This window comes from Hypomesus nipponensis, chromosome 13 (genome assembly GCF_054491055.1).
Source record: "Hypomesus nipponensis isolate SF chromosome 13, ASM5449105v1, whole genome shotgun sequence".
Taxonomy (NCBI): domain Eukaryota; kingdom Metazoa; phylum Chordata; class Actinopteri; order Osmeriformes; family Osmeridae; genus Hypomesus; species Hypomesus nipponensis.
Window position 1 is genome coordinate 6,213,572 of NC_140373.1, and position 20,529 is coordinate 6,234,100.

General features: G+C 48.8%; 1 protein-coding gene across 4 annotated transcripts; it reads left to right on the forward strand.

Moving 5' to 3' along the window:
- Positions 1 to 2,451: 2,451 nt before the first annotated feature.
- On the forward strand, positions 2,452 to 19,229 carry plekha1b (pleckstrin homology domain containing, family A (phosphoinositide binding specific) member 1b). Of its 4 annotated transcripts, none has more exons than XM_084669561.1 (13): positions 2,452 to 2,615; positions 6,183 to 6,356; positions 8,541 to 8,597; positions 8,714 to 8,759; positions 9,884 to 9,981; positions 10,946 to 11,068; positions 11,264 to 11,401; positions 12,317 to 12,385; positions 13,732 to 13,796; positions 13,888 to 13,951; positions 14,187 to 14,276; positions 15,014 to 15,084; positions 17,078 to 17,454. In XM_084669561.1, the coding sequence occupies exons 2-13, from the start codon at positions 6,216 to 6,218 to the stop codon at positions 17,325 to 17,327; spliced, it is 1,212 nt and encodes a 403-aa protein (XP_084525687.1). In that variant the 5' UTR covers positions 2,452 to 2,615; positions 6,183 to 6,215; the 3' UTR covers positions 17,328 to 17,454. The 4 variants fall into 4 exon arrangements, with proteins under 4 accessions (XP_084525687.1, XP_084525688.1, XP_084525689.1 ...); XM_084669562.1 differs by having other exon boundaries at positions 15,014 to 15,054; XM_084669563.1 differs by having other exon boundaries at positions 15,014 to 15,071; positions 17,078 to 17,369.
- The last annotated feature ends 1,300 nt before the right edge of the window (positions 19,230 to 20,529 follow it).

Here is a 20,529-nt window from a genome sequence, read left to right on the forward strand (position 1 = left end):
CTGCACAGGAAAGGACAGATGCTTTTCTTGGCAGTGACCCTTTAGTTAATGATAAACATGGTCATATTTATTCTCACTGAAGGTGCGCTTTGTGATAGAAATCTGATTCTGTCAGCAGGTCATGGGAAGCTTATGTCTGTTAAATATCTCTAGAGTCTGGAATAATCAACAGTGCAGTGGCCTGAAAGTAGAAATGAATTATTTGAACTATTATCAAGCAATATCGTCTAAGTTGATTTGCCATGCGGGCTTATCTAATCGTTGTAGTTCCTGAAGCATTGTGTATTAAAGATAAGGTGATAGCATATTCATTTCAAACACGTTTGCCTGCATGACAAATTACACGTCAACAGACACACACACACACACACTCATACAGGACGGTCTTCATCCTAAAAATAGCCCTTCCCCAACTCACAAAACATGGCAATGGCTATTGTTTCCAGGGGCTCTAAAATGAGGGGAAAAGGAAGCCTCGTTTCTCCTTGCACTACAGAGTTTCAAATGGGCAGAGTGCCTCTGAGGAAGCCTCAAATCCTGCATGCTGTACTCAGGCAAACACAGTCTATAGTATACTGTACCTACAGTATTCCATCTATTCAGGCTGTACTTAAACCAGCATTAACTCAGCATTCCTTTACAGTCAACTACCCAGCACAGATGGTCACAGAGGACTTGCTCGGCTACACACAGTAGGCTACAGTTCCAGAGAAGGAACAGCTGATAGGGTGTGACCACAGAAGGACCTACAGATGCTATAGTGCTCCCTGCTTTTCCTCCTCTCCCAGCCAGGCCCCCTAAGGCCAGGCTTTATCTCCCTGACCCACTTTTGGGCTCCGCCAGCACACACAACTTTCTCACCTCACACAAGTCAGGAGGATGTTGATATTTACAGTAGCCCACCTGTGTGACCTTTTGCTGTTCCAGCAGGACTGGTCTAGCTGGGCTGTCGTAACATCAGCATGGACTAGTGTGTGTGTGTGTGTGTGCATGTGTGTGTGAGTGTCTGTATCTCCATGTACGTGTCTGTGTGTGTGTGTGTGGCTGTGTATGTGCGTGTGTGGGCATGCGTGTATAGATTATGAAGCTGCTGATGTGGTGAATCTAGCAGTGCTATGCTCCCACAGAGAGTGGGTATGGGAGGGTTTTAGGTCACGCTGTCTGTGTGTGTTTCAGCATGCACCTCTCGTTCTGTTCAGGTCATTACACTTCCATCTCTCCACAAAGAGCCACAGTCTGAAACATGGAAACGCTCTCCAGCAAAGAGCTAGCAGCCCACTGCACGTTAAGGCTCGGTTAAGGCCTGGGAAGTCCCCCTGGACAGGGAACTGTTATACCAGATGTTTTTTCCTTGTTTGGAGCTGTGTATGTGTGTACATGTTTGTGAGTTTCAGTGTGTGGGTGGATGGATATCTGCCAGTAGTGATTAGCAGTGGCGATACAGATAAAATAAAAGATCATGACACGCTAACAGTTCGTCAGCCAGCCATTCATGAATACAGCGTATCAGCACATCAGGAAATACCTGACGTTTAGCCGTAGATTCAAATAAACCTATCACTACGGATGAGGAAGCTGAACAACATTCCATTAAACAATTTTAAAAAAATGAACCCTCACTAAAGTGATTTGGCACAAGTTGTTCCTTTTTTAAACAGCCTGACGTTAATAATGTTCCTATCCTATCTGAAACAAAAATGCTATGTCTGACAACCAAAAATGGCTTCTACGACCACACTAGAAAGAGGGAGGAAGAACGTATTTCAGTCAAATTTACGTACATTTACGTTTATTCCCCACCAAGGATTGGCATTCAATTGGGTCTCTGCAACTACTTGTACCATTATCCTTTGCGGGGAATGGAGAACAAAACTACAACTCTGCTCCACGTCCCCGCCCTCCACCTCAGGCCGGCCTTGGTCTGATCAGGTACTGTGGGCTACAGTAGGAATATTAATGGTGATGGGCTAAACGATTAGCGTGAAAACACAGTGCCAGCAAGCCCCAAATAGTTAGTACATAACTTCAGAATAAACGTCTTACTTTAATTTACCTTTATATTTGACATCTATCATTACCGTGTTTTTGACAGGTTCCCCTATCAACCACTACCTACCACACTACCTGACACAGAAGGGGACATTAAGAATATTATTTGAGGAAAGTTTAATAATGACAACTTATATTTGGAGCAGAGCCATCTTTTTTATGGCTCTGATTTGTAGGAGTAAAATTTCAGTGATACAATGTAAAAAATTATTGCTTCATTCTTGATCATTTTTTTACAATGACCTTTGAACCCAGTCACAATTCATAAAACGCTGACAGAATGGAGTTTGTTGGAGGCAGGGATGCAGAGAAAATGTATACATTTGCACATTTTATTTTAGTGGTTGAAAAACTGGTGTGAATAATGTACGGTTGAAATGCAACTTCCTTTGAAAAACGGCTGAAAGTACTTTCTCGATTAGGATTTTGGTTGACTTTTATTTTGAAGATCTCAAAATCCTCATTGACGCTTGCTTCACTGTACAGGCTGAAAGTCCTTTCGCTTCGTCTGAGTACCAATACCATAGCAAAAGCTGCCACATATAATTCCTAAAGAACAGAACTATGTGAGTATATCTAATCATATCAGTGATTTGCAATAAGCCGTCGCTTGGATTGTTCTATTGCGCTATGTGTGGGTTGCTTTGAACGCAGTCTAAATGCGTATTCATTTCCACCACTTTTTACAGTGGCCACAACTGTGAGCGATAACGCTCGATGTAGGCTACAGTAGCAGGGCAATCGAAAAGTATAGACTGTTGTGCTATATCACCAGACTATATAATGTCTTTGCTTCCATTTTTAATCAACAGCATAACCACAGAGCGATACAGTTATTATAAATACTTATGGAATGTTAGAATGTCATGTTATGTAGGAAATATCTGGATCGTTGTAAACTATTCAAATAGGCTATAGCCTACTGTTATTTAAAATAGATCTGTCGTTTGAATTTAACGATGACGATGTATTCAGGATGCCATTGTTTAACAGACTCCTTAGCTTTCTCATCCTAACTTAATATTGGCAATGTGCCTTATCTTTTTTATGGTGCTTTAAATCACATTTGATACGCAGATTTAAATAAAAACATATTTCTTTCCAGGTGTGGTTCAGATATGTTTCCTTTCTATTATATGAATTAAATACTGTTGAAGGGGAGCGTAATGTTACAGCAAGGTAATAATCATATGTCGTGTAGAAAGGTTTGATGACATACAGACCCAGAATGAAGCAGAGACAGGCTCATAGAAATTAATTTTAACATATAGCCTAGTAGGGGAGTTCCGTTGGCCACACAATTCTGCAGCATGGACTACGTCCCCTGAGTTCTAAGAAATCACTAGTGTATAACAGAACTATACTGGACCCTAGAGAGTCTATTGTCAGATGTTCATCTTGTTGATTCATGTTACAGTCATAGTTTTCACATTAGCAGAATGTGGCCGACCGCAAAAAGCCAGCCTTCTGTCTTCAGCAGTTTCCGCCAAGCTTAACAAGGTAGCACTGAAATGTATGATTACCAATACATTTAAGAATAAAGTTGAGCGTTTACCAAAGTTTTGTTGTTTTGCTTCCTGAGATGTCTACAACTGATTTGTTTATTCAGACCGTAACATTAGTAGATAGTGGTGTGCGTTTTACACTGTGTGTGTGTGTGTGTGTGTTGCTTCTGTCTGTGTGCTGGGTGGAAATAGTAAAGCATGTCTCATCCCTCTCATCTCTGGTTGAGTAGAGGGAACAGGAAGTAGCAGACGTCAGTGGAAACAGAGACCTGTCCCTGAGGTACTGTCACCCTGCTTAACACAAGGCTCTGACCTTTTATTGAACCCAAACCCTGATCCTGAGAAAGACCAAAACAGACCAGTGTAGAGCTCTGTTTTAGTAAGTACAAACCACAGTTTTACTGTCTGCTTTGTACTTGATGTTATCTTGACGTTAGTGTGTGTGTGTGTGTGTGTGTGTCAGAGTGTGTGTGTGTCAGCGTTTGTGCATTTGACTCAGAGGGATGACTAGGGTCAGGCCCTCTGCACTTTGCAGTCAAGACAAGAGTCAAAGGTCAGCGTGTGTGTGTGTTTGTGACTGTATGAGTATGTGTGTGTACATGTGTTGGTTTTAAAGGGGAAGTGTCATCTCAGTTATGTTTCTATCTTTCTTTTTCTTCTGGTCCCGACGGGGGGGGGGGGGGGGAGTGGATGTAGGAATGGAGAGCTGGATGAGGGAGCCATGAGATGAGCCATAGATGTTTTCTGTAGAGGGGTAGGGAATTGGAGAGAAACATAAGACAGTGAAAGAGAGTGCAGGACTAGAGAGGGAGAGAGAGAACAGCAAGGAAGAGGGAAAGTGAGAGCTAGGAGAGAGGAGGAGAAGAGAGGATAGTATTAGGGATGAAGCCAGAAGAGGAAGAGAAGCAGATGGCCTATAACAGAGGGGAGAATGGAGAGAGGGAAGGAGGGAGAGAGGCAGAGAGCTATTCTGGGGCCATGCTCCTTCATGCCCCAGGAGAGACCCTGCACTGCTCAGCTGTGTCCAGTCAGGTGGCCTATCCTGTGTGTGTGTGTGCACGTGTGTGTGTGTGTGCACGTGTGTGTGTGTGCACGTGTGTGTCTGTGTGTGCGTTAACAGAGCAATGAGACAGAGAAAGTGTGTTGATTCTTGTGCATCTGTTTCTGTCTGCCTGATGCACTTGCAGTATGAACACGTGTGTGTATGGATGTGTGTATGGGTGTGTGTATGGGTGTGTGTATGGGTGTGTGTATGGGTGTGTGTATGGGTGTGTGTGTGTGGTGTGAGTGCACCATGCCTGTGGAAGCATGCTGATAATAGCCAACATCGATGTCTTCGTCCAGGAATGCCACGTCTTTCTCGATTGGTTCATCCTGGTTGTACAGGTAGAACACCCATTCACAGTCCGGAACCTTCCTGTTCATCCACCAGTCCTGTTTTAGACCTGTTCTGACTGAGTTCCTCTCCTATGGGAGATGTTTTCTGCTGTGAGACAGTGACAGGGGTGTGTCCTTCTGGAGGGAGAGGAATGACTGTATGGCTGTAAGAGCTCCAGTCTGAAAGTGTGCGTGTGTGTGTGTGTGTGTGTGTGATCCACAGTGCGCCAGGCTAGGCCAGTGTGTTCATCCCAGTGTCATTTCACTTACCCATCTCTGTCCCTGTTTGTCCTGATTGGTCAAGGCCCCTGGATCAAAGGTCACATGATTGCAGTGTCTCCTGCTGTGTTGCTGGTCCTGAGCCTGTTGATGGATAGCCGGGTGGCATGGGAACCAAGCCTGGGTTAAGATCCCATATCCACGGGGCATGGCAGCTGTTCTCCAGCAGAGCTCTGCCATGTTTATAAACACACACCCTCCTACCGCCTCGGCCGGCACACACTCTGACTTCCTTTACAGCGACCAGTGAGCGGAAATACGGGACGCTGGTTCCTGCCAAGCAGCACTGACAGGCTTGGCCTGCTTCTGTGTGTGTGTGTGTGGGGGGGGATTGGGAGTGGGTGTTTGTGTATCTAGAGAATGTGGATGAAATAGATGGGACAACGTTTAGGACCGTAGGGGGGAGGGGAGAAGGTCAGAGAATGTCGCTAAATTAACATTTAGATGGCCTGTTTTCCCTGCACTTAGATAATGTATGGAGACTCTGTTTGTTTGGGGGAATAGAATAGGCAGGATTATTATAAAGTTGAGGCTTAGCCTGCAAACTCATCATCACTTGCCTGTAATGACATTTGTGTGTGTGTGGGCGTGTGTGTGGGTGTGTGTGTGTGTGTGTTGGTGTGTATCTGTTTCTCAGCTGATCTGTTTGATTTATGATTATGATAACATCTCTCCTAATCTGTTTATGACATTCCCCCGTTTGCATGCATATCCTTGATGATAGTGGCTGCTCTGGCTCTGGTTGGCCAGTGGAACAGAGGGAAGGGAAGTGGGTGAGGCTGTCCCTGAAGGAGAGGGATGGTGTGATGTGTTAGCTAGTGATCACCATGCTTTAGTGACTCAGCCTACTTGCACAGGAAAGCTGCTGAACGTCATGAAACAGCTTTTCTCTCTACCTCGGTGTTCATCTCTATCTGGGTCTGTTTCTCATCGCTCTCTCTCTCTGTCTCTCTCTGTGTCTCTCTCTCTCAGTGGAATGAGCAGGGGGGGCCCAGGGTCGGGGAGATGCCTTATGTGGATCGGCAGAACCGTTTCTGTGGCTTCCTGGACATAGAGGAAAATGAGAACAGCGGCAAGTTCCTGCGCCGCTACTTCATCCTGGACACCAGTGAGGGCAGCCTGGTCTGGTACATGGACAACCCACAGGTGAGCATGCTGGGAAATGGAGGCTAGATCACCATCTTTTACACAAACAACTGAAGGAGCGCATACAGTATATTACCCACAGACGAAGCCGCAATGTATTGTGGTACAAGACGAATACTTCGTCAACCTAACAGGTGAGTCCAATGTACAGTTATTGAATAAGAGGATTTGAGGTTGAGACTCCTCCAAGGTAAACCAGTGCATGTAATAGCAGTTTTATGTCATGCTTCCTTGAACAAAGCTGATGTTGTTTGGTGAATGAGCATAAAAAAGCAAGTGGTCCTCTCTGCCATGTAGAAGATTAATTAAGAGTGTCTGTGTGTGTGCACGTATTCCTTTGTGTGTGTGTGTGTGTGTGTGTGTTCTTGAGTGTGTGTTGATACTGAGCTAATCTTATAAAGTGTTGCATAGGATTGATCTGTCTGTGTGCTGAGACCACTCAGGGCCACACAGGAAGCGTGCACAGCAGACGTCTGTCTGCAGACGTCTGTCTGCTGTGGTCTGATGTTATGTATTTGTAGAGAGAGATAGACAGGGAAGGGAGGAACAGAGAGAAAGACAGAGGCGGAGGGGGCGGGGATTGTGGTCAGGAGTCATGTTTCACAGGTCTGTACTGTCCTGAAATGGTCCATCTACTGTATAGATAATGTCTTTATCTGGTGGTGGATCGATCCATCTGCGCATCCTTCCATATATCCATCCATCCATCCATCTATCCATCATTTTATATTAAATGTTTTGCGTGTATGTCTGTCTGTCTGTCTATCTGTCTGTAATGAGACACATTCTAGAACAGTCTGTTGTGAGGTTATATTGAGCCCTGTAAGGACAACTTGTACTAAGACAGACTTGGTCTTGTTCTCCCAAAAATACATGTTTTATTGATGTTGCTCTGAGCTCTGCATTAGTCTGCCTTGCTCGTCTCTATCTTCACCTCTCCTCTCTTCTCCTCGGCTCTCCTTTTTTCTTTTGCAGGCCTCCCCTCCCCTACCCAATCCTCCCCTCTGCTACCCACTCCTCCCCTCCCCTACCCACTCCTCCACTCCCCTACCCACTCCTCCCCTCTCCTACCCACTCCTCCCCTACCCACTCCTCCCCTCTCCTACCCACTCCTCCACTCCCCTCCCCTACCCACTCCTCCCCTCCCCTACCCACTCCTCCACTCCCCTACCCACTCCTCCCCTCTCCTACCCACTCCTCCCCTACCCACTCCTCCCCTCTCCTACCCACTCCTCCACTCCCCTCCCCTACCCACTCCTCCCCTCCCCTACCCACTCCTCCACTCCCCTACCCACTCCTCCCCTCTCCTACCCACTCCTCCCCTACCCACTCCTCCCCTCTCCTACCCACTCCTCCCCTCCCCTACCCACTCCTCTCCTACCCACTCCTCCACTCCCCTCCTCTACCCACTCCTCCCCTCTCCTACCCACCCCTCCCCTACCCACTCCTCCACTCCCCTACCCACTCCTCTCCTACCCACTCCTCTCCTACCCACTCCTCCCCTACCCACTCCTCCCCTCTCCTACCCACTCCTCTCCTACCCACTCCTCTCCTACCCACTCCTCCCCTCTCCTACCCACTCCTCCCCTCCCCTACCCACTCCTCCCCTACCCACTCCTCCCCTCCCCTACCCACTCCTCCACTCCCCTCTCCAACCCACTCCTCCCCTCTCCTACCCACTCCTCCACTCCCCTCCCCTCTCCTACCCACTCCTCCACTCCCCTCCCCTCTCCTACCCACTGCTCCGCTCCCCTCCCATCTCTTCTCCTCCCCACTTTGTCTCTGAGAGCTGCTTAAAGTTTGATGAAAGCTCTGATTCTTCTCCTACACTGACTGTCAGTTCGTCCTTAGTGTGTGACCCAGCCCAGCCTTGTTCTCCTGCACTGCTGTCTCTGACACACACTGAGCCTGTCCTGTCCTGTTCAGACAACTAACCTTCATGTTGAGTCCTGGGATGCTTTACCTAAATATAGTTGTTGCTCTCAAGCACAGTGGTACTTTTTGATTTTACGATTCTGTCTCACTGTAAACACAAACATGGTTTTTGAATCCCTCTCTCTCGCTCGTTCTCTTAATTCTGTCTCTTGTTTTCTCTGCTTTCCGCATTTTATCCTCATACCTCTCTTTCTTTCTGTGTCTCTCTCTTTCTCTACCTCTGTCTTTTCCCTCCCCCCATCTCTGTAGAACCTGGCTAAAGGATCAGAGAATGTCGGCTCCCTCAAACTCAGCTACATTTCCAAGGTCAGTCATCGTCCAGTCATATCCTGGCTCACATTTTGACCAGCAGCACAGTTAGACTGCCACTTACCATCTCTCCCTCTCCCCCTCGCTCTCTCTCTCTTCCTTTTCTGTCTCAGGTTAGCGACGCCACAAAGCTGCGTCCAAAGGCTGAGTTCTGCTTTGGTAAGTCTCAGTTATCTACCAAGTGATCTACTTTTGCTACATGAATATCTGTGTGTGTGTACGGACAGGAGCAGGAGCTCTTCCTGTGTGACGTGGTGGTGCTACGTGGGTCCTTTGTCCCCCTGTGGGGCGGTCACAGCAGCTTCTCTATCTGAATGGGAGGAAGCAGTAGGATGACCCTCCACTGACCTGCCACTCAACACCCTCGCCCCCTGGGCAGGATGCTCACTCATCCCAATTGAACCCCCTCTCACACCCACAACCACCCCACACTGTAAAACCCTGTGTGGGTATATTTAGCCTGCTATTTGCATGATCTAGATCTCGGTTTGGATTCCTCCTAACACACGTCACACACTTCGCTAGCAACTGAATTTCTGTTCAGATGCACGGTAGTCAGCAAGAACGCAATGTGTCACGTGTGTGAAGTTAGATGTATAATTCACATGTGCTAATGTAGCTAACCTTACAGAAACACTGCAACTTCCCCTCGGGCCACAAACTCTCACTCTTTCTGGCTCTCTCCCCCTCTCTCTCCCTATTCTCTCCCTCCCCCTTTCTCTCCCCTTCTCTCTCCCCCTTTCTCTCCCCCTCTCTCCCCCTCTCTCTTCCCCTCTCTCCCCCTTTCTCTCCCCCTCTATCTCCCCCTCTCTCTCCCCCTCTCTCTCCCCCTCTCTCTCTCCCTCTCTCTCCCCCTCTCTCTCCCCCTCTCTCTTCCCCTCTCTCCCCCTTTCTCTCCCCCTCTCTCTCCCCCTCTCTCTCCCCCTCTCTCTTCCCCTCTCTCCCCCTTTCTCTCCCCCTCTCTCTCCCCCTCTCTCTCTCCCTCTCTCTCCCCCTCTCTCTCCCCCTCTCTCTTCCCCTCTCTCCCCCTTTCTCTCCCTCTCTCTCCCCCCTCTCCCCCTTTCTCTCCCTCTCTCTCCCCCCTCTCCCCCTTTCCCTCCTCCTCTCTCTCCCCCTCTCTCTTCCCCTCTCTCCCCCTTTCTCTCCCCCTCTCTCTCCCCCTCTCTCTCCCCCTCTCTCTCCCCCTCTCTCTTCCCCTCTCTCCCCCTCTCTCTCCTCCTCTCTCTTCCCCTCTCTCCCCCTCTTTCCTCCTCTCTCCTCCACTCTCCGGCCTTCCTCTCCAGTTATCAACGCGGGGATGAGGAAGTTCTACCTCCAGGCAAATGACCAGCAGGACCTGTTGGAATGGGTCAACATTCTCAACAATGCCACCAAGATCACCGTAAGTCCTCCCCTCTGCCTTTAGCAACTCCTCAGCTCGTCTTAGTCCCTTTAAAGGGATATTTTACTCTTTACTGTGTTAGTCCTAAACAGGATCTCATACTTACTGTGGTTGTATCCCCCCTCCCCCTCAAAGACTGCTGTGACACATTTGTGTGTCGTGTGTTGCTAGGTAGCAGTGGTCTACTGTCACTCTACTGTCGTGTGTGTTTGTGTGTGTGTGTGTGTGTGTGTGTGTGTGGAGGTTCCATTAACTTTACCCTGAGGTTACAGAGTGCTCTCACATAGTGAATGTAGTGACTGAAGTCATTGATTAATATATGTGTTTGTGTGCTGCCTCAAGGCTTGTAATGCCTACCCTCCTGACACACACACACACCAGTGCACACACATTAATTACAGTTTGTAACACACCATACAGTGTGTGTGTGTGTATGTATCTGGGTGTGTGTGTGTGTGTGTGTATCTGTGTGTGTGAATATGTTTGTTTGATTAGCATTGTTAGTACCACTCCACAGAATCCCATTGAAAAATGATTCACTCACTTACCAAAGACACCCATAGAAACACTAAAACACAGAAGCAAGCACACTGCCTACGTTGTGCTGGTTCTTTCTATGCTAGCAGTTCCTTTTCCAAGGAAACATTATTTTCAGAATCCTTGAAACCAAACAGAGGCAGCCTGTGACTCACCTCACTCATGGTTCCCTTTGTCCTGCTCTTATGAACGTGTGTGTGTACGTGCCTGTGTGTGTGTGTGTGTGTGTGTGTCACGCTCCCTGTTATAGCACATGCTGAGCACATGCTGACTATGACTGGGCAGCCTGCAGCCAGAATCTCCTCTGTGTGAACAGGCAGGCGTGGTTGCTGCTCCGCTGTTCTGATCAAACCCATGTGTTGTATATACTGTATGTTGGTGCCATGTTGGATGATGTCCTACAGCCTGTCGCTGTGTGGTGTTTCAGGTGCCCAAGTCGGGGGACCCACTGTCCTACACAGAGGCCCACCAGGAGTCTCTGGGTGCCATGAAACAGGTCTCCTACAGGACAGACATCATAGGGGGGGTCCCCATTATCACTGCCACCCAGGTCAGGTTCCCCCTCACTTTTATATACAAACTAAGTTATCCTAGACACTCAGCTTCTCTTGTGAAATTAAGATGACTCATGTGACGTCCTGCGTGGGCAAGACTCTCAGGATGGGAACGTCAGATCAATCCTGACCTCCAGTCTCCATAACAACCCCCCTGACTGTTAATATCTGTGTGTGTGTGTGTGTTGCAGGAGCAGGGTGAGGGGCAAAATGGGTCTGAAAGGGGGGCTCTGAGGAAAGGCCATGGTCAGCTCCCCTACTTCCTGGGTCGGGGGTGCCAGGACCAGACAGTCATCAAGGCTGGATACTGTGTGAAACAGGGCGCTGTGGTGAGTCTCAGGGCCAGACAGAGATGGGTGGATGGCTACCCTGAGAGACAGAGAGAGAGAGACAGAGAGAGAGAGAGAGAGAGAGAGAGAGAGAGGGAGACAGAGAGAGACAGAGAGAGACAGAGAGAGACAGAGAGAGACAGAGAGAGAGAGAGAGAGAGAGAGAGAGAGAGAGAGAGAGAGAGAGAGAGAGAGAGAGAGAGAGAGAGAGAGAGAGAGAGAGAGAGAGAGAGAGAGAGAGAGAGATGGTAAGTGGCAGTCTATCTGTGCTGCTGGTCAAAATGTGAGCCAGTATATGACTGGACGACCTTGGAAATGTCGCTGAGTTGGAGGGTGCCAACATTCTACAGAGATGGGGGGAGGGAAAAGACAGAGGTAGAGAAAGAGAGAGACACAGAAAGAAAGAGAGGTAGAGCATGAATCATTGAACCAAAAGATTGAGTTGTGTGACTTGCAGTGAGTTTCTCCTCAGTTCCATAAACTGTCAGCCTCCTGGACAGCCTCCTGGACAGCCTCCTGGACAGCCTCCTGGACAGAGGATGAGTGCTTATCACACAGTCCCAGGAGGAATGTCCTTATATCCCCCGTTGTTTGTTCATCCTTGGCCTGTCCTGTCCTCTCTTAGACCATGATTAACCTCCCATGCACCCGTTCTGACCCTATCAGGAAAGATGTCCACAGGCTAGCTAGCTCTCAGCGGCAGGGTTAGCACCATGCCTGGGGAGTCCGGTGGGAGGGAGGCATTGGGGCATTATATTTAGTCTAGATCTTTAGGATCAGTGGAATGTTAGCTACAGAGCTTCCAGGCAGCTGTCCAGGCAGAGATTAAATGCTTGAATATTTGAGGTGCGTTTGATTTCCCTTTGGGAGGCAAATCTAGCTCAAATGTCCCGTGTGCTTGATGGACTTTCTCAGATGAAGAACTGGAAGAGGAGATACTTTCTTCTGGATGAGAACGCAGTCAGCTACTTCAAGACTGACCAGGTGAATGTGAAAGCTGCGACACAAAGCCGCTCCCACACACACGAACAATGTTGTGTGCCATTGATCAACCCTCCCTGAACCCACCTCCACACACACACACACACATACACACACACACACAAAGGGCAGTGCTCGACCACACCCTGAATGTTTTGGCTGTGTGAATGACGGTGAGGTGCTGAAGAAAGGGATTAAGGAAAGAGAAATAAAGAGGGAAAAAACAAGAGAGAGACAAAGAAAGAGAGAGCTGCAGAATGAGAGAGATTAGTGTGGATCTGTGCATTACTCAAGGTCATCTAAGGTTCTGGTAAAGCCTCTAATATATAGCCAAGCCTTGTCCCTGGTGCTCAACGCGGTAACACAGCCTCTAGCGGGGTTAGCTAGCTGCAACACTACACTCTCCACTGGGCCAGCGCTAGCACAGACAAAAGAGACTAATTAGATCCCCCTCTCCCATTCTGTCTTCCTTTCTTTTTCAGTCTCTCTTTCTGTCTCCCTGCCTAGCTCTCTCTGAAATGATGCCGGGTTTATTCATGCCCCAAGGGCTTGCTAAGTCATGTGCGTGTGTGTACGTGGGTGTGTGTTTGTGTCTTTTGTGCTTAGTTTTGTGTATGTGTTGTGTGCTTGCGCGTGTCTTGGGATGGTATTGCCTTTAGGGATTGTTGTCTCAGCATGTTGTGGAATGTGTCCTGAATTCCATTTCTGGTATTTCACGTGTGGACAGCCTGGCATGTCCCAGCTTGCGTGTGAGTGTGTGCGTGTGCGTTTGTGTGTGGGCTGTTGAGACCACCTCCTGTGTAACACTAAACTCCCACATACACACCTTGTTGAGGAGGAACATTTCGTCCAAACCTGGTCCAATATCACCCTCACTACCAAAGGCCTGCTCTGAACCCTGTGCTGTCCATGATATAAATACACAGTGAATCAACCTCTTTTCTATCTGCAATGCATTTGGATGCTGTGTGTGTCTGTGTGCGTATTTGTGTGTTTGTTTGGGGCGTGTGAGACTGTGCGCGCTTGCGTGCTTACCACAGGGTAAGCAGGGCTCCTATTACCATCCTAATAATATAGCTGTCAATGAGGGCCTGTTGTCAATAATCCCAGGCTTCACATAGTCTGGTGCAGATGGGGCCTGGATCTGTCAGCTGGCTCGCTGTGGCGTGTTTCTCCCCTCTGAAGCCCTGTGCTCCAGGCCCCTGGGAGGGGCAGAGGGATGTCTCCAGTGAGCTTCAGACCAGCTTGGCTGAGGCCTGTGTGTGGTGTGTAATATGCTACTCTCTCTCTCTCTCTCTCTCTCTCTCTCTCTCTCGTTTTGCTTCTCTTTCTCTGTTTTTCCTTGTCAGGAGAGGGACCCTCTCAAAGTGATTCAGTTGAAAGAGGTTCACAAAGTCCAAGAGTGCAAACACAGGTGGGTCTTCTTTACTTTAAATCAACTTGAAAATATGCTTCTTGTGACAATGCCATGTGGTTGTGGTAGTTAATGTATGGTTTTCCTACAGTGACTTAATGATGAGGGACAATCTGTTTGAGGTAGTCACCAGCTCCAGAACATTTTACATTCAGGTGAGGTCCTCCTCCTGGACTTAGTTATTCAGCAATGTGAATATGAACTCCTAATGATCTATCACCACAACAGAACCTTACCAGGGCGTCTCTCTCTATATCTCTATCTCACTCACTCTCTCTCCTCTCTCTCTTCTCTCTCTCACTCTCTCTCTCTCTTCTCACCCTCTCTCCCTGTCTTTCTCCTTCTTTCTCTATCTCCCTCTCTCTCCTCTCTCTATCTCTCTCCCCCCAGTCGGACAGTCCAGAGGAGATGCACAGCTGGATCAAGGCCATCAGCGGTGCTATCGTGGCCCAGAGAGGGCCAGGTCGCTCCGCAGCCTCGGTACGTACCCACGCGGGACAACCCGCGCTCCATTGAACTTACCTCCCGTGAAATACGCACTGCACAGCGGGCACAGTTCCATCTGTTCCGTGGGGCTTGTGGAGATGTCCAGTTCACCCCTGGTGTCACGTGGAACTGTGAGGTCAGTGTGTCTGGGGGGAAGTCCATGTTAGTGTCCGATGCTCCTGTCAGTTCCACCAGAGGGAAGCCTGTGTTTAGGTTTGGAAACACGCTGATGTTAGTTTGGAGACACATTTTGTCAAGTCTGTGTCCCGATGTGATAAACCCCAGCACCCTGTCTAGAGGGTGGAATGTGGATCCCAGCTAGATGCTGCATGTTAGTGTCCCATGCAGAGTTGGGAGTCTGTGTTCCTGTGTAATGTCACCCACAAATGCACCCCAAATCTTGTTTTTCTTTCCAGCGTGTCTTTTCACATACTGTTGTGGCGGGCATTGCTGTGAATAAAGGTAGACCAGGTGCAGTTGGTTGGAGCTTTCAGCCAGACTACAGTCCTGGTCTATGACCCATCCCCCCAGGAGAAAACTCAGAACACACACCCACCACCCACGCCTCTCATCCCCCAGCCTTGCTCCTCGACTCCCCCTGCCTCCCTTCTCCTTTATGAGTCCCTCTCTCCTCTCTCTTTCTCTATGTCTCTCTAACTTTCACTCTACTCTCTCTCTATGTTTCTCTCTGTCTCTTTCTCTCCTAATGAAGCTACACTGTGTTGTTGCAGATGCGTCAGGCCAGACGGCTGTCCAACCCTTGTATACAGAGGTATACATTCCACAATGGTGAATGCAGCACGTATGTGACCCCTGACCTCAGCCCCCTAACCCCTGACGCCATAGCAGTAGGCCAGCTGCTCTCTGGCTGGTCCGCCTCTCCCTCCTCCCCTGCCTAGTTGTAGCGGAATGGAGCTTTCTCCCATCGCCTCCCCCTCTCAAGACCACCTCACCTCCACCCCACGTCTGAGCATTCATCACTGGCTAGCGTCCTCAGCACACAAACCCCCCCCTCCCCACCCATCCCTCTCATTAACCAGTGTAGACATCCACTTCTTTATCATCTGGCATTAATTGATGTCGACTAACTCAGCCTACTTCATCTTGTCTCATGGGTATCGCTTCATCTTGACTTGGCGTCCGGGGTTCCCCAGGAGGCGTTTCTCCTCCATCTCCCTGCTTCGTGTTCTCATGGTCTTCTTTAAGACGTCTGAGGCGTTGGTCTCACGCCCCATTCTGTCTCTGGAGGCTTCCATCCGCGAGGCTCACGTCGTTGAGAACGATTTTCCTTCATCATGCCGAAGAAACCCCTTCCTGGATCATCTGTTTCTCTGGTCTTTCTCGTCATCGTCATCCTTACACACCCACTCCATAACACCTTGGACCGAACAGCCGGCTGAACATACTGGCTGCCCTAACATCACCAGGCTGAACATACTGGCTGCCCTAACATCACCAGGCTGAGCAGACTGGCTGTCCTAACATCACCAGGCTGAGCATACTGGCTGCCCTAACATCACCAGGCTGAGCAGACTGGCTGCTCTTACATCACCAGGCTGAGCAGACTGGCTGCTCTTACGTCACCAGGCTGAGCAGACTGGCTGTCCTAACATCACCAGGCTGAACAGACTGGCTGCTCTTACATCACCAGGCTGAGCAGCCTGGCACCAGGAATCACCAGGAACTATCATGCTGGGATGACATCCTCACATCAGCATTCTCCTCTTCCTCTCTCTGTGTCTCTTTCTTCGCATAGTAAAAAAAATGTTCCTTCTCTCTTCTTCTGTGTTTTTGTTATTTCCATCTTCTTCTTTGATTTCTGATCAGATTCACGTCTTCTCTGATTTTGTTCGCTTTCTCGTCTTCCAACTCCACAATGTCTAACATCAGTGGATCTTTTTTCGTCTCTGCAGTGGGAGGACTTTTTCTGAACCTTCGTGCTCTGTCCCATCCATCCGCTTAATACTCCTACTGTAACTGACTGTTTTACTGTCTGTCTGTCTGTCTGTCTCTCTGTCTGTCTCTCTGTCTGTCTCTCTGTCTGTCTCTCTGTCTGTCCTTTCCATGTAATTTTCCAGAGAGTGAGGTGTGACAGTGACATACTAACATTCCAAAAATGACCTCGGCCCCGCCTGCCGTTGCAGTCGTCCAATCACGTGGCCCCGCCACTTCTCCGCTTCCTTGTCTGCCTCCTGCCCCATGCCAGCATCCTCACCACCTCTTCCTGTTGCCATTGCTGCCCTCCGAGCCTAGCCCCCAGGCTACGAACCAGCAACCCTGCTACCGCCACCCTAGCTGCTAAACCACTGCTGCTTCCTCTAGTACCACCTGTACTGTACCGGCCCTAGTCCTACCATAGGTACTACTGTGTTACTGCTCCTGCTGCCCCCTCCCCAATCCCCATGCCTCTGCCTGACCCTGTTATAACAGCACTCAGCTTACGACCTTCGCGACCGTGTGCCCAGTTACATCTGAATGACTATTTCCCCCCCCCACTCTCTCCCCCTCCCCCTGTTCTCTACCTCTCTACCCTCACTCCTCCACCCTATTTTCCCCCCACTCTCTCCCTCACCCTGTTTTCCCTCGCTCTCTCCCTCACCCTCTTCTCCCTCGCTCTCTCCTCCAACTCTCCCTTTCCTATGCTCCTTTCCTTCCCGCCCCCTTACCCTTACCCTGCTTCCACCTGACCCCATCCTCCCCTACTCTCCCACCCTCTCCCTTTCTCCTGTCCTCTCCCCAAATGCTCCCCCTCTAACCTTCTCCCCTATCCTCCCCCACTCCCTCCCCCTCCACAGGAGCACAGGGACCCCTCCTCCTCCTCCTACTACAGCAGCAGCGACCAGACCCCCCATGTCCCACGGCCCCCAGCCGTCTCTCCAGTGCCCCTCCCCCACCCCCCAGCATGCTCGTCCAGCCCCGCCCCCGCGGGCGCTCAGCCTGACGCTGGACAGCCAGGACTTCCTGGGCCTGTTGCCTTGGCGAGGGCACCAGGGCGCGTCGCCCAGATCCCGCCTGTCGCTCCAGGAGACGCGCATCTCCAAGTGACGGGCCAGGACCACGAGGCGTCGCCGTGGAAACGGCGCAGCGAGGTAGGGCTGGTGAACAGAAAGGGCAACGTTCTGGAAGATTCCGTCCCTCTGGAGGACACAGACCTGCATGTCAGCCTGGTGTGATAGGGCTCTCTCTCTACACCCCTCTCCCCCTCGCTCTCCCCACCCACCACCAGCGTCACACCACCCCCAATCCTGCCCTGCTTCATATGACTCCACTTCCCCCTCCCTCCCCCAGTGCCCATCCTGTTGAATGGTCATTGGTGTCTCTTGCTGGCACCAACGGGACTGGGACAGTCAACTATAGGAGGCAATCGGACGGAGCTCATCCAATCAGAGCTTGTCTTGTCCAGCCTGATTGACCAATCAGAGCACATGTTGCCTGGCCAGGGAGACAGGAAGTGGCTCCATGTGATCCATGATTGTGCTCTGCTCTCCTCAGCCAGTGATAGGATGCTGTTTCAAGCTTCTTTTGTGCTAGTTTTTTTTATTGACATGATTTCCAATGTTTGTTTCTTTTTGTCTGTATTTTCTGCGGGGGGGGGGGGGGGGATGCTGGGAAGGTTCTGTACTAGTGCTCAGTCTTCTGTAGCATACTGGACCTTTCATTCATGCCCCCCTCTCTCCTTTTACTTTATACCTAGTGTAGCATGTTCACCTCTCTCTCTCTGGGGAGATCTGTGGATATGAGGACACCATCTCATATCTTAACGAACTCCTACATGGAGTGTCGACAAGACTATTTGCCTCTGTTCTGGGTCACGCTTGTAAGAAAAGGGTGGTGGGTGTCATTTAATGTACAGGGAGACTATAGGTTGCTTTTGTACTGATGTGAATTGAAAGAAGAGTTTATATATTTTGACTTGGAGACTGCCCTCACTACTACTTACCCACAACGATGTGTTTTAGATGTCTTGTGCTTTTTATAGGTGTGTACTTTTAAAGTTAAGAATTTTCATTTTAATCCAAAGCATGGAAATAAAGTAAATGTTCATAAAGAGACATGAAGCCAAATCCAGAAGAACACCATCCCTCTTGTTTTTGTTATGGAATCTACAGTAGATGTGTTATATTTATGATGAAATGCATACATGCAAACATTTATTGTAGTTCTATCCACATACATACTGTACATACTGTACAAACACATACTGTGTTTGCCAAATGAAGTCCTGCACTGTATGGTCCTGTGCCTGTCTGCCAATGTTTGCATGTGCGTGAGGGGGTTTTCCCCGCAGGGGTACATGGGAAATGTAGTAAAGAACAGAACCAAAGGCCTGATGGGTAAGGCCTTCACCTGGCACTTTGTGGACACACTAGGATATCTTTAATGATGCTCAGTCTGTGGTTATCTACTCTTTTATACGGCCCTGTCCCCTGACTCTTATCTTCTTCATACCATTTATACTTGTTGGTGTGTGACTGTTGGGAAGTGGAAGACCTTGTAATGACCCAAAGATGGTTAGATCTAGATTCAAATATATACATTCATGGAGGCTTTGTTACATTTTAAAATAGTAATGATAGATTAGGCAATATAGTATTTCCTGGGTTAGATCAAGTTGGGATGGAAGTTTGGGGCCAGAGTTGGCTCCAAGGATCTTGCTTAGCAGCTTCTGAGGTGGACTGTGCCTGCCTCCATTTCCAAGATGGTGGAGGAGTTTGTTTCTTTGATCTAGGCTGTACTTGCTGTGGTCCTGTGACCTGTTATCCTGTGACTGTGTTGCACAACTGTACTGTTGAGCTGGTGAAGTGCCTGCATTATTTCTATTGAGAAAAACAAAATAAAACAAAACTAGCTATTTTGACCCTTTGAAATTATGTACCTGATGTTGTTAGATCATGTGCATTATTTATTAAGGAAAGTTTGAAAATAAACCAATCAATGTAAGTGTCATTGTGTTTCGACTCATTATTTTTATAAATAGACTACAAAGTGTATATTTAGGGCATGATACCCATTCTGGATGTCCCCAAAAATGTAGGTTAGAATGACGCCACCTGGTGATAGTAAGCAGTACTACAGCCACATACCAGTGGACCACACCTCTTAAAAATATTTTTGGGGAAAAATAACTTTCTGTGATTTACAAAAGTCTTCATAATGTATCTACCATATAACAAGGGTTGCAAGCTAATCTAGTCTCGTTCTGCTACATGTATAGAACAAAGATGTAGCGACAGCACAGTATAACAGCACACTACTGCCCTCTGTTGATACTAAAGGTCCGACTCCTATCCCTGTTTTCTGGTGAGAGAGAGAGATAGAGAGAGAGAGAACTGAAAACAGACACCCTCTCCTCTTCCTCTCTCTGATAGACCTTTGATGAATGTTCCAATAAACAGCAAGGCCCGATCTCTCTAGATGTCATGCTGTCTGGATGGAGCTGACTGAATTGAAGCGGCCCTGGCAGTCACACGCTGTTCAACATGCAGCGCCAGAGGCTGTGAGCTAGCTGATGGCAGAGCAGGGACGTGTGCACTTTCAGTTCTTTCAAACCCTGAGTACGAGTCATGGCGGGGAGTGATGATGTCAGCCACACTGTAGGTCCATCTCAGTGGGTGTGTGTGAGGGAGAGAGACCAGCACAACCAGCTGGGAGAGAGTTCTGTCGCCACAACAACAAGGATAAACAGAACCGTGATGGCCGCCCCCCGTCTACCCTGCCCTGACACGCCACGCACACATCCACACCCCTCTCCCCCGAGTGTAAGTCTATGGTTTGGTCCATCCATCTCTAGGTCATTATTTTTGTGGGGTGCTGGGCAAGTTGATGTCTGTCCCAGGGGTTCCTGGTTGCCGAACATCCGTCATAATGAGAGAGAATGGCTGGAGCTCACATCTGCCTGAGCATGCAGAGACTCCATTTATCATCACACCCCATTTTCTTAGCAACCATACAGATATTTATCTCTGTGTGGGTGCGTGCTGTGTGATGAGTTTGCTGTGTGTGTGTGTGTGTGTATGTGTGGTGGATATAAAGAGAGACACTTTCGATTTCTGATTGATCAAAACCACTCCCAAGCACATTCAGCTGATGCTGTTGTCCCCAGTGGTAATCCCTCCACAGTTTTCTCCAAGCCTAACTCTAAACCCCATAATCTGCCCAATCTTTCATCAGACCAAGAAGGCTTCCTTATAGTTTAAGGTTGACATTTGAGGATATAAGTCTTGAGGTTTATGATATTGCTAAGCAA